This window comes from Topomyia yanbarensis, chromosome 2, assembly GCF_030247195.1.
Source record: "Topomyia yanbarensis strain Yona2022 chromosome 2, ASM3024719v1, whole genome shotgun sequence".
NCBI lineage: Eukaryota > Metazoa > Arthropoda > Insecta > Diptera > Culicidae > Topomyia > Topomyia yanbarensis.
In genome coordinates, this window is record NC_080671.1 from 78,716,844 (window position 1) to 78,732,545 (window position 15,702).

At 38.4% G+C, this 15,702-nt stretch overlaps 1 protein-coding gene across 2 annotated transcripts in view; it reads right to left on the minus strand.

Annotated features, from left to right (window-relative positions):
- LOC131678530 (protein vestigial) overlaps positions 1-15,702 on the minus strand; it is a 164,790-nt gene that overhangs the window by 80,804 nt on the left and 68,284 nt on the right. For both annotated transcript variants that reach the window (XM_058958737.1, XM_058958738.1), the window contains exons 3-4: positions 4,195-4,450; positions 1,994-2,245 (exon numbers count right to left, since the gene is read on the minus strand). In XM_058958737.1, the coding sequence (XP_058814720.1) occupies positions 1,994-2,245; positions 4,195-4,450 (508 nt within the window). The remainder of the gene's footprint in view (positions 1-1,993; positions 2,246-4,194; positions 4,451-15,702) is intronic.

The following is a 15,702-nucleotide window of genomic DNA, read 5'->3' on the forward strand; positions in this document are numbered from 1 at the left end:
CAGGGCCACATTCTGCTTATGTTTCATTTGACATCTTTATAGTTGTGTTTTACTTCCAAGGTCCTATTTATACACCAAGGTGCTACCGGTACAACAGAATAACATCCCGCAGCATAAATATGCATTAGAGGTAGAAAAAGGGTGACAAAGAAGCAAACCGAAAAACACACAACCATTATTGGAAGGTCGCCTTGGTTGGATCTGAGAGGAGGGCGCGTTGAGCACACCACCGGGAAGGAGTACGACCGGCAGGTCGTTTCATAAGTTGATCGTTTCGACGATTACTCACTTTTCTCCCACAAAACTGATCATTGCTTAAACCCTCTCAGCAGCAGCGGTGCCTTGCTGGCCCGAGCAGAGTCAATTATTTATTGATTTTCGTGGATTTCAACGGATTCCTTTCTTTGGGATTGTCCTCGTTTAACGATGCGACAGCGGTCTTAGCGGCTGGAGGACTAGGAAAAGGGTGCAGAGCCGCGTGTAAAGAAGCACAACGGCGACAATCGTGATGATGTTGGTGATGATCCAAGGAGATAAAAGTTAATAAAAGTGTATTATTAATGTTATTATTTACGATGTCGACACAGCCGCCGCAGGAAGTGATTTATTGAGCTTCAAATTAGAGGAATGAAATTATGACCAGGAGTCGGCAGTAAGGAATAGTTAATAATTCATAAATTTAGCCGATTCTTGGAAATAAAATTAACATTTTGTGAAGGTAGTGTATATAGTGTAACAGTTTTCAAAAGCAAATTCGTATTACTTTTCTATTTTAGATGGTTGTTCGATTTTAGGAAGTCTAGATCCGATTGTCACAAAGTTTTCTTCCATAGATATCACACGTTCGATTCGAAATGCGTGTAAATGAAATGTCAGAATAAATCGGACGTCTGAAACACGATTGGTAAACCCAGCAGTAATCGGTGCAATGCAGTTGGAGTACAACTGTCAAGCATGTGTAGGAAACAGTTTCGTAGGTGGAAATAATGAAACACTGATTCCCAACGTTAATCAATTTGAAATTTTACACAGGTTTTTCAATAAATTTTGTTCTAGCCTAAATGTCTGTTATCTGTGGTTTTTCCAAAGTAGTAACCATATGTTGACTGTTTCGAAACTATATTTCCTTTCCGCTATCTCAGTTGTCTTACCATTTCGGAACGATTTCCCAAGAACAAAACCAAAAGGGGGTAATTTTATGCCTTCGGTGATTTATTTTTATGGCTTTCGGGTTAAGAAGGCATAAACAGCTAATTACAATGGTTAAGTGTATGATGCTCGTGCGACCACGACATCACTGAACGTTGGGGGGATTCAAGAGCATCTTCCGGAACGAACGAGCACACCCGTGCCAAAACCATCACCATTGGCACCTCTTAAGGCTCAAGTTACCTCATGGCTTGGTAGTGTGCGTAAGAAAAATTGTGCTCAGCTTTGCCACCAGATTATCCATTTAAACCTTTTCAAAACTCTAAAAGAAGAATATCAGTCGATTTATTAGATCATCATGATTCAATTCATGCAAAATACCTGCCGGAAAAGCCATCGGCTTAGCTGAATGGTGCTTTTGAAAATGTGGCTGTGGTTTTTTCATTGCGCTGTTGTGTTGCGTGCCCCAGCACGGTGTGGTAGTGTGACAAAAAATCACAGCCACTTTTTCAAAAGCACCATTTAGCGAAACCGATAGTTTTTCCAGCAGCTATTTTGTATGATTTGAATCGTTGTGATCTGATAAATCGGCTGATATTCTTCTTTTAGAGTTTTGAAAAGGTTTAAATGTATAATCCGGTGGCAAAGCTGAACACAATTTTTCCTACCCATACTACCCAGCGTTCAAAACTAACACATGCTCAAAAAAGGTAACTTGAACCTTAAAGTGGAATAATACACACCAACGGTTTTATGACGCACTATTATAGACAATCGGTATTATTAGTCTCTCTCTCTCTCTCTCTCTCTCTCTCTCTCTCTCTCTCTCTCTCTCGCTACTCACCTTTGTTATTTTTATCACTAAAATTTAGTGCCCTAGAAAAGTGCTCGTCTACCACGCTGGCCGCATCACCGGAATAATGGGTAACCACTACACACGTGGCGGACAAGTACTGCGCTCGACCACCGCCGCCGGAAGTTTCGCCACTACCACTAGCGCCGCCTCCGGTGGCCCCGCTCGCGTCCTGGTGCAGATTGTTGGGCGAGTCTGGACCAGACGAGCAGGAGCTGTCATTGTGGGCACCCGGAATGGTACCTGAAACGGAAGAGGTGGTGGTTTTTGAATTGAGCGATGTTGAATCAATGTGATATGATATTTCGCGTGACACGTCAGAGGTGAGGTTCATTATTTTATTATAACTGCTAATGTTTAACCCTAGAACGTTCCACTTGCGTTTTCCGCCCTAGAACGTTGCACTGGGGTATAAATGTACCCCACGCGTTTTATCGAAATTTTCGCAGGTAAAAATGCAAACAAAAGAAATGTATAATACATCATTTTCTCGTTTTTTTAATTGCCAAAACAGCTGTGTAAGTGAAAGTAAGGAATTTATTGAATCAATGATACATAAATTGGTTTGAACAAAATAAAAAGTGAAAAAATCGCGGGTTTGACTTTTTTCACAAAAATTACTATAATTTTGCGAATTTTGAACCGATTTCAAAAAAAATCAAATGATTCTAAAAGTTCAAAGAATGGTCTTGAAACGGTAAAAAATGGTATTTCGATATTTTTGAAAAAGTGCAATTATTTTGAAGAGTGAAAGTTTAAAAATCGTGTTTTGGAAAAGACCACGAAATGGGGTGAATATTGAAATGAAAAAATATTTCTGATATTTGCGAGCCATTGCTTTGAAAAACTATAAAAAATAAACAATAAAAATCAGCAAAAATGAGAACGATTTTTTGTTCCGCTTCAAAATTAAATTAAATAAATTAAATATATGATTAAAAACGATTAAATAATACTAGTTGTTATCTACATAGTAAAACAACCAGTATTTAAACTGGTATTGTCATATATAATATATAATTTTCTGTCCAACCTTAAAGTCCATCCCACACATGCAAATTACGCATAACAAAACGTTGAAGGTTACATCAAAATTGGAACACATCAATATGACCTCTCGAACAAAGGGGTACCCACTTTTATAAAACTGGCTCTTAATTTTCGATTCTACTGGGTGGATATTTCATAATTTTCAAGGCCTCATAAAAACCGATCCTGACGTACTAAGGGAAAACAGCACGCTTCATCATTTCCCTTCTACATTACCAAAAACTAGCTGCGGTCTCACTTGAGCTATTTTTTGCGGTGTTAGAATATACGATTGGGAATAAGGTAAAGTATGTGATGGAGATTAGAAATTGGATTCGTAATCAGATGATTGGGAAATTCGATTAGAAATAAAATTACGGGAAAAATAAGAAAAGAATTTGGAATAGGAATAAGAACGTAATAAATAATATAATTGAAAAGAGATTTATGCGACATATAAATAATATCATGTTTGTGTTTGGAATTATGTCTCAAATATTTATTAATGCAACGGATTGTGTAATTATTGAATCTTTCAGGTTGCTTAATAGTGAGCTTAGCTGAATATTGGACGTAATTAACAACCTTGTTAAATAAAATGTGCTCGGCCAACCGTGAACCAATATTAATTCATACACTACATAAATGCTACCGGAATTATTTTCATGATGGGCAATAAATTATGTTTCCTGTCATATTTATCTGCAGTTATATTTGAATTACACAATGCTCATTCCTCGCCGCTCATTCAGGGTAGGTCTCGTCTACAGATGTTTTATCGACTGCCCGGAGATAGGGGTTAATAATTTAATCATTCATGAGCTTCCGTGTGTTGATACGGGATGACCACACGATGAAAGGGTTTTATTATTCTATTTGTATTTTTTTTCTTTCTTTGAGCAAGAAAAGTCACAATTGGTTGAACAGAAGGAACAAACAAACCGTACAAGATAAGCTGCAAGAGCCTTTTTTGTTGACATCTTTTCAACAACAGCGTTGGCTACGAGTTCCACCTGTTTCGATTGTTCGTTTTCGTGCTGGATATCAATAAAGAGGTTCTGGGCAATAAATAAATTGCCATTCAATCGGTATCCATCATCGGTAGAATATCAGTAAATAATAAATGTTAACTTTTGAAAGTGACAACTTGTGGCCGTACTAACCTTCCGTATCACTCCGGGCCGTGCTGATGTCTTCCTCTTTGGTTAGGTGCCTCTGGAGTGCGCCCAGCGGAATCGTTGGTATCGTGGTATTGGAGGTGGAGGCAGATAGTGTCGAGGTTTGAGCTGCTGCGGCCGCTGCCACGTTCGACGATATCGACGGCGGAAGCAGCGGGCTGCAGGGCGAATGTGAACCGGCGGATGTGCTGGATGATGCCGCCAGCGGCACACCGGAGGACGAATAGAGATCTTGGTTGAACTGTGAATGGGATGGTGAGAAACAATTTGGTTGTTTAGTAAATTAGAATCTTTGCTATTTAGCAGTTGTATATTTAAATGTTTATACAACATTGATATGATTTTTAGCGGTCCTAAATGGTTTTAATTTAATTTCCTCGATTGGGAGTAATATTGAAAATTATTGGGGTTGCTTGCTGGACATCAAATTTGAATAGATGTTTTCTCAAGAACAATTTTTTTATCTTTGAAGCTAGCGCCAATCCGGCGCCAGCTTAGTCTTGTCACTAAGTTGGTGTCGGATTCTGATGAGACGAAGTCGAAACGCAAATCTTATAACTAATTGGGATTTTGTTTTTCATCCTTTTTGCCTTTCTCAATAGAAAGGTATTGCAATTGCTCTGAAAACCGACTTTTTAACGGAGGCCCGGAGGGCCGAGTGACATATACCATTCGATTCAGTTCGTCGAGTTCGGCAAATGTCTGTGTGTGTATGTATGTGTGTATGTATGTATGTGTGTGTATGTGTGTGTGTATGTGACCAAAAATGTCACTCATTTTTCTCAGAGATGGCTGAACCGATTTTGACAAACTTAGTCTCAAATGAAAGGTGCAACGTTCCCATAGGCTGCTATTGAATTTCTAATGGATCCGACTTCCGGTTCCGGAATTACAGGGTGATAAGTACGAACACGCAGAAAATGTCGATTTTAATAAATTCTGCAATGAATGTATAAAGGTGAAAATTTTTCCAAAATATGACCACAACTGCTTCGATTTGTAGTATTAGGTCACTAACATCCATTCAAAGTCTATTTGGCCACATTGGCCACCATCCTCGGTTCCGGAAGCCCCGGCGGAAGTATCTAAATTCAGAATAACAGTCACATCGGTTTCTCGGAGATGGCTAGACCGATTCGACTAAACTTGGCCTCTAATGAAAGGTATTGCGTCCCCGTAAATGGCTATTTAATTTCATCCCGATCCGACTTCCGGTTCCGGAGTTACAGGTTGTGGCGTGCGATCACATAGCAAATTGTGATTCAAACCGATACTCCGATGAAAGCAAAAAAGGTAAAAATTTCGCTAAAATGTCTCTCAAACAACTTAAATTTGCTGTTCTAGGTCACCGACGGCCAACCAAACTTTCGTTGACTACATTAACCACCATAGACGGTTCCGGAAGTGCCCGGGAAAAGCGGCAATCTTTCAAAATTTACGAACTCACATCAGTTTCCCGGAAATGGTTGGGCCAATTTTCACAAACTTTGTCCCAAATGATAGCTATAATATCCCCATAGATGTCTATAAAATTTCGTACGGATCGCTTATATGGTTCCGGAAATATAGACTAAACAGTCCGGTCACATATGAAATTCCCATATAAGCCGGAACTCAAATTTTTTTTCAAAGGGGGGACCTCATGAAATTTCAGAAATCGAATTCGTATTTTTGATGCCAAACATCTTTAAAATGCATGAAACGTCGAGATTTTATGTTATCTCGAAAATTTTTTTTTTTATAAAAATCGACTTTTTGGGACTTTGCCGATTTTGCACCTTTTTGCCTTTCTCATATAAAGAAAGGCTATGCAATCACTGTAAAAATCGACTTTTTAACCGAGGCGCGGAGGGCCGAGTGTCATACACCATTCGATTCAGTTCGTCGAGATCGGCAAATGTCTGTGTGTGTGTATGTATGTGTGTGTGTATGTGTGTGTGTATGTGTGTGTGTGTCATTTAAATTCACACAATTTTCTCAGAGATGGCTGAACCGATTTTCGCAAACTAAGTTTCATCTGAAAGGTATAACGCTCCCATAAGCTGCTATTGAATTTTTAGTTGATCCGACTTCCGGTTCCGGAGTTACGGGTTGAAGAGTGCGGTCACACAGCAAATTCCCATATAAACTGGTACCACCATGATGTTCAAAGGATGTAAAACATATTAAAATTGATGTAACATTACTCTAGTTTGCGGGTCTAGATCACTAATGATCAGTCAAAGCAGCTTTGACCACATTGGCCACCTATGACGGATCATGACACCCCCGGGGAACCCTCCAAGTTCCTAAGCTAATATCACACCCATTCCCCAACGAATTCTTTACCGATTTTTACAAACTTGATTTCAAATGAAAGATACAGTAATGCCGTTGACTGCTGCTGAATTTCGTTCGGTTCTGACTCTTGTTTCCGGAGTTACAGGGGTGTTAGTAAGGATACACTGGAATTTCCCATATAAATCGGTACAATCGTAATACCTCAGAGGCTAAAAACTATTGAAATGGTCACCAAATTACTTCTAATCGTAGATCTAGATCACTGATTGCCAATCAAACATTCTTTGAATATATTGTCCACTATCGACGATTCCGGAATTCCGGGCATATTCCACAATTAAAGTCACATCGGTTCATCGGTGATGACTGAACCGATTTTCTCAAACCAAATCTCAAATGGAAGGCAAAATATGCAGTTGAGTATTGCGTAGCCGCCCCTTCCTCCCCCCCCCTCCCCACCTTGCCCTTACACCTCCCTCCTTCATCACTCCCCTCTTCTTGGATCACCCTCACGCCCAGATTTCCTTCATCCACCCCGTATACCGAAATAAGATGAAGGATTTCTGACGTATCCTCCACTCCCACTCTACAAAACCCCCATTCCTTCCACTTTCAAACCCATTCCACCAACATTTCAAAATATAATCACATGAAAATAACATTGAACTCATGCTGATTAAGCTAATTAAATATTATTCTTTTTCCTTTCTCATATAGAGAGGTTATGCAATTGCTCCAAAAACCGACTTTCTAACCGAGGCCCGGAGGGCCGAGTCTCATATAACATTCGACTCAGTTCGCCGAGATCGCAAAATATCTGTGTGTATGTATGTGTGTATGTATGTGTGTGTATGTGCGGATTTGTTAACAAAATGTCCACATCGGTTTCTCGGAGATGGCTGAACCGATTTTTACAAACTAAGATTCAAATGAAAGGTATAATATTCCCATAGGTTGCTATTGAATTTCATTTTCAACCGACATCTTGTTCCGGATTACGAGTTGAAGAGTATGGTTACAAAACAAAATTTGTTGATTTTTCCACATCGGTTTCTCGGAATTTTCTGAACTGATTTTGACAAACTTGATTTTAAATGAAAGGTCCATCAGCTGCTGTTGAATTTTGTGTGGATCCGAGTTCTGGTTCCTGAATTACAGGGTGATACGTACGATCACGCAGCAAATCCCGATTCTAACGAATTCTGCGATGAATGTAAAAAGGTGAAATTTGTAGATCTAGGCCCCCAACAGTCATTCAAAGTCTCTTTGGCCACACTGGCCACCATCGACGGATCCGGAAGCATCCAAATTCAGAATAACGGTTATATTGGTTTCTCGAAAATGGCTAAACCGATTTGATCAACTTAGTCTCAAATGAAAGGTGTTGCGTCCTCGGAAACCGATATTAAATTCCATCTCCATCCGACTTCCGGCTCCGGAGTTACGGGTTGTGGAGTGCGATCACATAGAAAACTCCGATTCAAACCGATACCGCGATGAATGCAAAAAGGTGCTCTTATATATACTTACCAAGTGTAATAAGAATGAAAGACATTTCCATAATGTTATATTGTACGAACCAGCTATTAAATCATAGTTTGGAGAAATGAGAAAGGCACAATTGCACCTCTAGGTGGATTAAAACAGGTTTTTCAGTTCAATATTACCGTGGCTGTTTTTTCTTTTTCAAAATTTTAGAACTCGAATAATGATTTATTTTCCTGTATATAGTTGTCATGTGATGTATAATAATAAAATGTAAAATATGCATTTAAAAGCTTTTAATGAATATAAACAACGCACACATTCTCGTGATTCATGATTGAGAAAGGCACAATTGCACCGCTAGGTGGATTAAAATAGGTTTTTGACTTTCATTTTTAGTCTGGGCGTGTCATATAGAAAGGTTATGCAATCACTCTGAAAAACGTCAACCTAATCCCGGCCCGGACGACCGAGTGTCATATTCCATTCGACTCAGTTCGTCGAGATCGGAAAAAGTCTGTATGTGTGTGTGTATGTGTGTATGTATGTGTGCGTATGTGTGTGTGTATGTGTGTGTATGTGTGTGTATGTATGTGCGTATGTGTCAAATAATGTCACTCATTTTTCTCAGAGATGGCTGGACCGATTTGCCCAAACTTAGTCTCAAATGAAAGGTGCAACCTTCCCATCGGCTGCTATTGAATTTTGGATCGATCGGAATTCTGGTTCCGGAATTACGGGTTTCAGAGTGCGGCCACACAGAAATTTCTCATATAAACTATAGGAAAAATTAAAAATAGAATTTTTATTTTTGATGCTAAATGTGTTCAAGGTGCATGAAACGTCGAGATTTGTTGCAAACTGGAAAAAAAATTTGACGACGGTTCACTTTTTTGGATTTTGGCACATTTTTGCCTTTCTCATATAGAAAGGTTATGCAATCACTCTGAAAAACGTCAACCTAATCCCGGCCTTTTTTTTCGACTCGCATATGGTTTCTGAATTTTAACAGGGGCGTAGTTGATGGTTTACGGAGAGGGGTTACACCCCCCCCCCCTCTACTGTTCACTCCCCTCCTTTAAAAATCTCTTTAAATCACCCCTCAGACCACCACCCCATCCAGCCCTCATACCCCTCCCTTTCAACCCCATCATCTTTAAACCACAACTGTATCACAAAGCATACCAATTTAAGCTGGGGAGTCGTTCGTTCATGGGACTTTCGCCCTCCTCACATACCCACCCCCGCATGACAAAATGAGTTAGTAAGCAGATAACATTGATCTAATGCTGATTAGGCTAATGGAGTATGATATTTTTTTGTTTCAAGTGTTTCACCGTCGTAACGTAGCTCATCAAGTTCGTGGCTGGCATGCCATTGTATATAAGTGCAAAGTGTACTAAGAATGTAATGGACATTTCCACAATTATGTTGAACATAAAAAGCCTCCGTGCCATAGTTTAGAGAAATGAGAAAGGCACAATTGCACCGCTAGGTGGATTAAAACAGGTTTTTAATTTCCGTTTCTATGTATTATAACGATGTTATGTGCTGACTTGTGTAACCATTAACACTTCGCTGTTATTACTATAGCCAACGTGGACAATCTCTGTGAATATACAAAATAGCATAATTGCAAGCTTGATATAACCAAACCACCGTCGGTATGAGCCTGTCCCGTAGAATGTTGTGCTATTATCAATCAGACTCGAAATATTTGCCGCTTAATAAATAATAGTAACATTTCTTCTACCTCCTATAGGTACGACCAAACAATCGATATAGTCCCGTCGCAGTTTCGCCGCAAAACAAATGCTTAAAGCGTATCAAAATAATTCAACTTATTTCTTGAGACTACTTCAAGCATCTTATGAATCGCATTCCACGGCACATACTTGATCCGAAGCACTGCTTCCTCACTTCGTATCACCGAGCTAGCAGACATCGTTGGTGTGGTTGACTCGACGCGCGACGGGACATTGACTGATGTTTTGCTCCGCCGCTGGGTGCGTTTGCAGGTTACGTGCCGTGTGTGTGATATTTATTTTCCACCCGGGAAAGGGTACTCGGTTGCTCCTTTTCGGGTCAAATCTCCCGGCGTACAAATAGTTGCTCGCATAGTTAAGATCACCCGCGGTTGGGGGTGCTCCCGATTTGCCGCTACTTGGCAAAAACCGTTGTCCTACACTCGGACAGGTTTGAACTATAGTGATAGTTAGAACAATCCTAGTTATAGTTGCACACGGGTGAACAGCACACACAACGGGAGTTCATCGAGTCGATGTTACGAGATTAATTACAATTGCACCCAGCGGCCATGTTCGGAAAGGGTTGATTGAATACATGAGCTATCGCACGACCGAACCGTATGTAGAGCGATTCAGCGCGCCCGACGGCATTCCATTCGCGTGCTTCTCGTGCTAACCACTCGGAGGCAGAGCTGCCCTGTTCTGCGGGTATTGATCGATATCAATCAAATCGGCTCGCAGCATCCAAATGTTAGCAATGTATTAATCACTGCATGCTTTCATGTTCGAACAGAAGAATCCTAATCAGCTCCGCGTTGGGACGAATCTATTCAAGATGAGAGTTGGCGGAAGCTGTTGAATAACTACAGGTGGTATTGGAGTTTAAGTTTTCTGCGAAATATTTCTAGTAAAACATTTTCGAGTTTATACAGACCTCATCAATAATTTTGAATCGTAAAATTTATAACTATTTAGTGAAACACTCCAATTCTATATTTGAGAGAGGTTTAGTGTCCTCATATTGTGTGGTTGATATGGTTCATTTTGGACTGTCCAGAAGATCAAGCTTCGCAGTGGAATGTAGTACCAAGGCTTTGCTTTGGGTTTTTTTCTTATTGAGATTTCGTTAATTTAAAACAAAGTCAAAAAATCAGCATCTCTATTTTCAGTACGACACAATTTACTTATATCTTTTAATTACACTGCGCTCATTATTGTCTTTTACAATAAAACATATGACTTATATAATTTATTTTACTTTCATTGGAAAGCTGAGAAAACTATGTTCTAAAATGTGTCCTAATCAGTGGTCAAAAAAATCCATATTCGGTTGCCTATTTATGGTTGAATTTAGCGAAGCCAACGTTCAGATTTAACGTCTCTCTCATTCATTCACTTCCCAACTGACTGATATTTCATGCAGAATGAGTGCAGAGAAAATATAAATTCATTCGTCGACCTGAGTATTCATCTGTTATTACGTGGACAGTTTATAAGCAAAAGTTAGCATAGGTTACATTTTCGAGCATAAGTGAACTATGTAATCTATATCTGGTGCACTTTTGCTATATAATCTCTCTCAGAACTAGCATAGAAACAAAATTAATTTTGCGTCGGAACCCGAACATTTGCGAACGTTACTGCGCTGTATCGAAAGAACGAATGACGAGGGAACCGAATCAAACAGTTCATTCTTCGCGGCGGGCATGAATTGAATTTCGTTTCTCTTTGAAGCTCACGCAGGGATGACATATTTTTTTAACATCATACTTATATGCAAGAGCAAAAATGTAATTTTAGCATAAGCGTTTACTCCACTATCTGGGGCTAGCTGTCATTCTAAAATCTAAAAAATCCTCTATATAACGAAAGCATGTAAGGTTTGCACGCCTATAACTTCGTTAGTAGCCGATGGATTTTAATCGTTTATACACTAGTCGATACAGAAACACCTGACTTGAACGTCAGTTATGATTGTTTTTTTTCTGTACCATAAAAGTAGTCTATTGAAAAATTGGTAAAATTGAAAAGTTCAAGAAAGGGGGTGTGCGTAGCGTAGTTGGTAAATCGATTGCCTTGTACGCAGCGCACCTGGGTTCGAGTCCCGACCCCGTACATAGGGTTAAAAAAATTTCATAAGGGATTTTTCTAACCCGAAGAGGTGAATGACATAAAGGTTAAAACCTCTGTAATCGAAATAAAAAAAAAGTTCAAGAAAAATAGAAAAATTTTCGACCATCCACCTTTTTCAGACAGAGCCATCAATGTGGAATACCTAAGAGTCCCAAACAAATATTAAGAGGCTATGCAGTGTCGGGCAAAACAATAAAACCAACTTTTACAAAATGCTAAATTAGTCATTTTCTATTTTTTATATCGTTGAACAGCGAGTTATTTTTACGTAAATCAATTAATTTATTGCTGCTTTTTATGATTACGATGAGAATAGAGCTGGCTCACCATCTTTACGTTGAAATTAAAAGATATTATATTTTTTAACTTCAAAAAATTAGCGATAAAATAACCACCAGTTGATTTAAATGAATTTTTACAGTAGTGTAATATAGTGTCCAAGGGAATTAAAGAATAAACATTTTGCGACGATCAACGCGCCAACCGCTCAGGGGAACTGTGGACATCGAAACGTCTTACATTGCAATTTATTGCACAGGTTACTTTCTGCATGATGGGAGCCGCAGAAGATGAGGCAAATTATCGCTATTATTAAACTTGTAAGAAGTTACCTACCATATAATATAATATATAAGTATATAATTTAATTGATTAATTACAATGGACTAATCTCAGTCTACTTTCTACTTCTGCCGCAGTCAGACGTTCAATCGAACCAAGTGAACAACAGGCCTCTCGATCTAGTGTGCATTGTCTCGAGAACAAAGGAAATATCGGATTATTCTTGTCATCATGAGTAAAGTTGACGAAAAAGCTTTACTCCGACCCAACGCTGCGGTCGTTGACTTTAAATTTTGTTTAAAACGACCGAGGTTTAGTGAAGTGGAATAGCTTCTGAAGGTAAAAATGCAACTTAGGCTTGCGGAAGTCTTGTACCTTCAGTATCATCATCTTCGCAATGTAGTGTTAATATCATTCAACACGTTAGCACAAGCCGAGCGTTTCGTTTTGAAGAACAACTTAAAACAGGTGATTGAAAGTGACAACGTTGGAATTAAGATTCCCGTATACATTGAGAATGATTATATAGATGTAAGGTTATATGACCTATCACCTCGTACCCCTCCTGAGCCAATTGCAAAATGCATGTCGCAATACGGAGAAGTAGAATCCGTTACACCTGATACTTGAAGAAACTTCTTCCCGGGTACTCCTAACGGCGTTTTTGTAGTGAAGATGCGGGTTGAAAGGCCTATACCCTCCTACTTGGCAATAAAACTCAAAACTCACGGAACTACAATTATGCAAACTACTCTATGCACCCATGAGGGGCAAACTCCTATGTGCAAGTATTGTAATCAGACAGCTCATCATGGACAACCTTGCGCGGAAGATGCAGAGGAAAATGCATCTTAACCGATTGCCAACTCATCTACGGCAAACCAACCTAAAACAGAGTTTTCAATACCAGTGCCTGAACCACAAACGGTGGCCAAATTCGTGGCAGCTGTTCAGACCATAATGACAACCGCAAAAGAATCATCCAGCACCCCAAAAGCAACCTTAAGCAACTTCGGCAACGAATGCAGTAACAATGACGACGGATTTAGACTGATCAACAAGAAGTGCAAGAAGCAAGGGAGAACATCGGATCCCGGACACCAAGGCAGCTTCGACCGGGACGTGAAAAACAAGAGAGAATTAAATCTGACGCTGTTTGCCAACAGACCGAAAAAAGGTCTCCACTCGCAATAAAAAGTTGCGCGCACGAGATCCAATTAATTAATTCCTGTTTGTATTTTTATTTTTACATGTATTGTAAACGTATAAAAGATCCACGGCTCCGTTAAGCTACCGCTATGAGCCGTGTCAAATAAACGAATTAAAAAAATGGACTAATCTATGGTATCAAATAAAATTCAGAGTAATACTACGAATGACATTCGTCAAACGTCGACTGTTCAGTATAACATAATTAATGGCAGATATATAACCATATAAAGTGCACTGAAAAACTTGAAAAACGTTCAACACGGTGTTATTCTCCGTTGAAGCATTGATCGGCACTAAACTGCACTGAAAAATCAACTTTATCAATGGACATCGAAATTATTGGCTATTGTCAGCAGACTGTGGACAGAACCGTCAATCTATAACGCGTTGCTTCCGTCTGCGATCCACTGACTAGTGTTTGAAGAATATATCAGCGCTATCTGCCAACGAGTCATTCCGGGCAATTCCCTTTTCAACGTTGGACGTTATGGTCTCCGCATCAACTACTCTAATTTACTGCAATGTTAGCTAGAAATTAGTCCCTGCTTCATTTCTTTTAATAAAAACATCCTTTTAGAAGTATTATTATACGTTTTTCAAGGATTCTCAAATTTTGGATTCTTACCACACTCACGACAAAATTTCCCAGGTATAGAGTAATATGCCCCACAACCAAAAAATGGTATGCCCCACAGCAATCGGTGAGTATGCCCCATAACAATAATTGGAGAGTATGCCTTACAACAATAGGGTTATATGCGCCAATCGTGGTATTGAAATTTTTGTCATGCGAAAAAGGTCATAAAATGCATGGAATTTAGATTTACCTAAAAAAACAGTATTACTGTTATTCATAGCCCATAATTGGTCAAATAGTCACTTTGGAGTTGTGTTAATAATGGGGCATACACCATAGAACTTAGTCGGGCGTTTTGTCCGGGGATGAGCTATTATGAAAACATGAATAATTATACATGCGCACATAGTTTAAAACTATTTTAAAATTTAAGATAGGAACTTTAATATTCTACTGAGTTGCTCGAAATAGTTCTACTAAATTCAATTAGTTGAAATGCTTATTGAGAAATACTGGAAACTTACATCGAAATGGCTCTTTTGAAATGTTTGAGAATGTTGTTGCTTTGAAGCATATTTGATATTTCAAACTACCTTAGTATACTATTCTGAGCCATTCACGCGCAATGGTGGTTTTAAACTATTATTTAGTGGAGAAAAAATAGTTTTTACTTAAATTTTTCTCCACTAAGGAGAAATATAGAATAGTGCACTTTGCATTGGCTAGCTAAGCCAAACTAAATGTTTCGATTTCACTAGTTCTCATCAACTTAAAATTGAATTTCTTTTCTTGTGGTAAATAACACAGGACGAGGGGTTTGCTCAAAAACACAAATAGTGTTCTCAGTGGAGCTAGCGTCAATCCGGAGCTAGCTTAATTTTGTCACTAAGTTAGTGTTGGATTCTGATGAGATGAAGTCGAAACGTAAATTCCACAACTAATATATATATATATATATATATATATATATATATATATATATATATATATATATATATATATATATATATATATATATATATATATATATATATATATATATATATATATATATATATATATATATATATATATATATATATATATATATATATATATATATATATATATATATATATATATATATATATATATATATATATATATATATAAGTTATATGTTTAGGCCCTTAACGCGTAAATGTGTCTTTCAAACAATTTCTCTTTAGTGGAGAAAGAATAGCTTTTACCTAAATTTTTTTCCGTTAAGAAGAAATATAACATAAACGGTGTCCCACATCAAATTGCATCACGGAAAAAACGCTGTTGAAAATTACCTATCCTTTTCAAACTTTCAGACAATGAAATATAACCCATTGGTAAGCTTTTGGTATATTTGTTACATTTAACTTCAATACCATAACCGTATGCTCGCACCTTACGCTTAACTTCACTTATTAGGTTCTGTGCAATATCTGGCTGCAGCTTCTTCTGTACGGAAACTCACTTTTTCTTCAT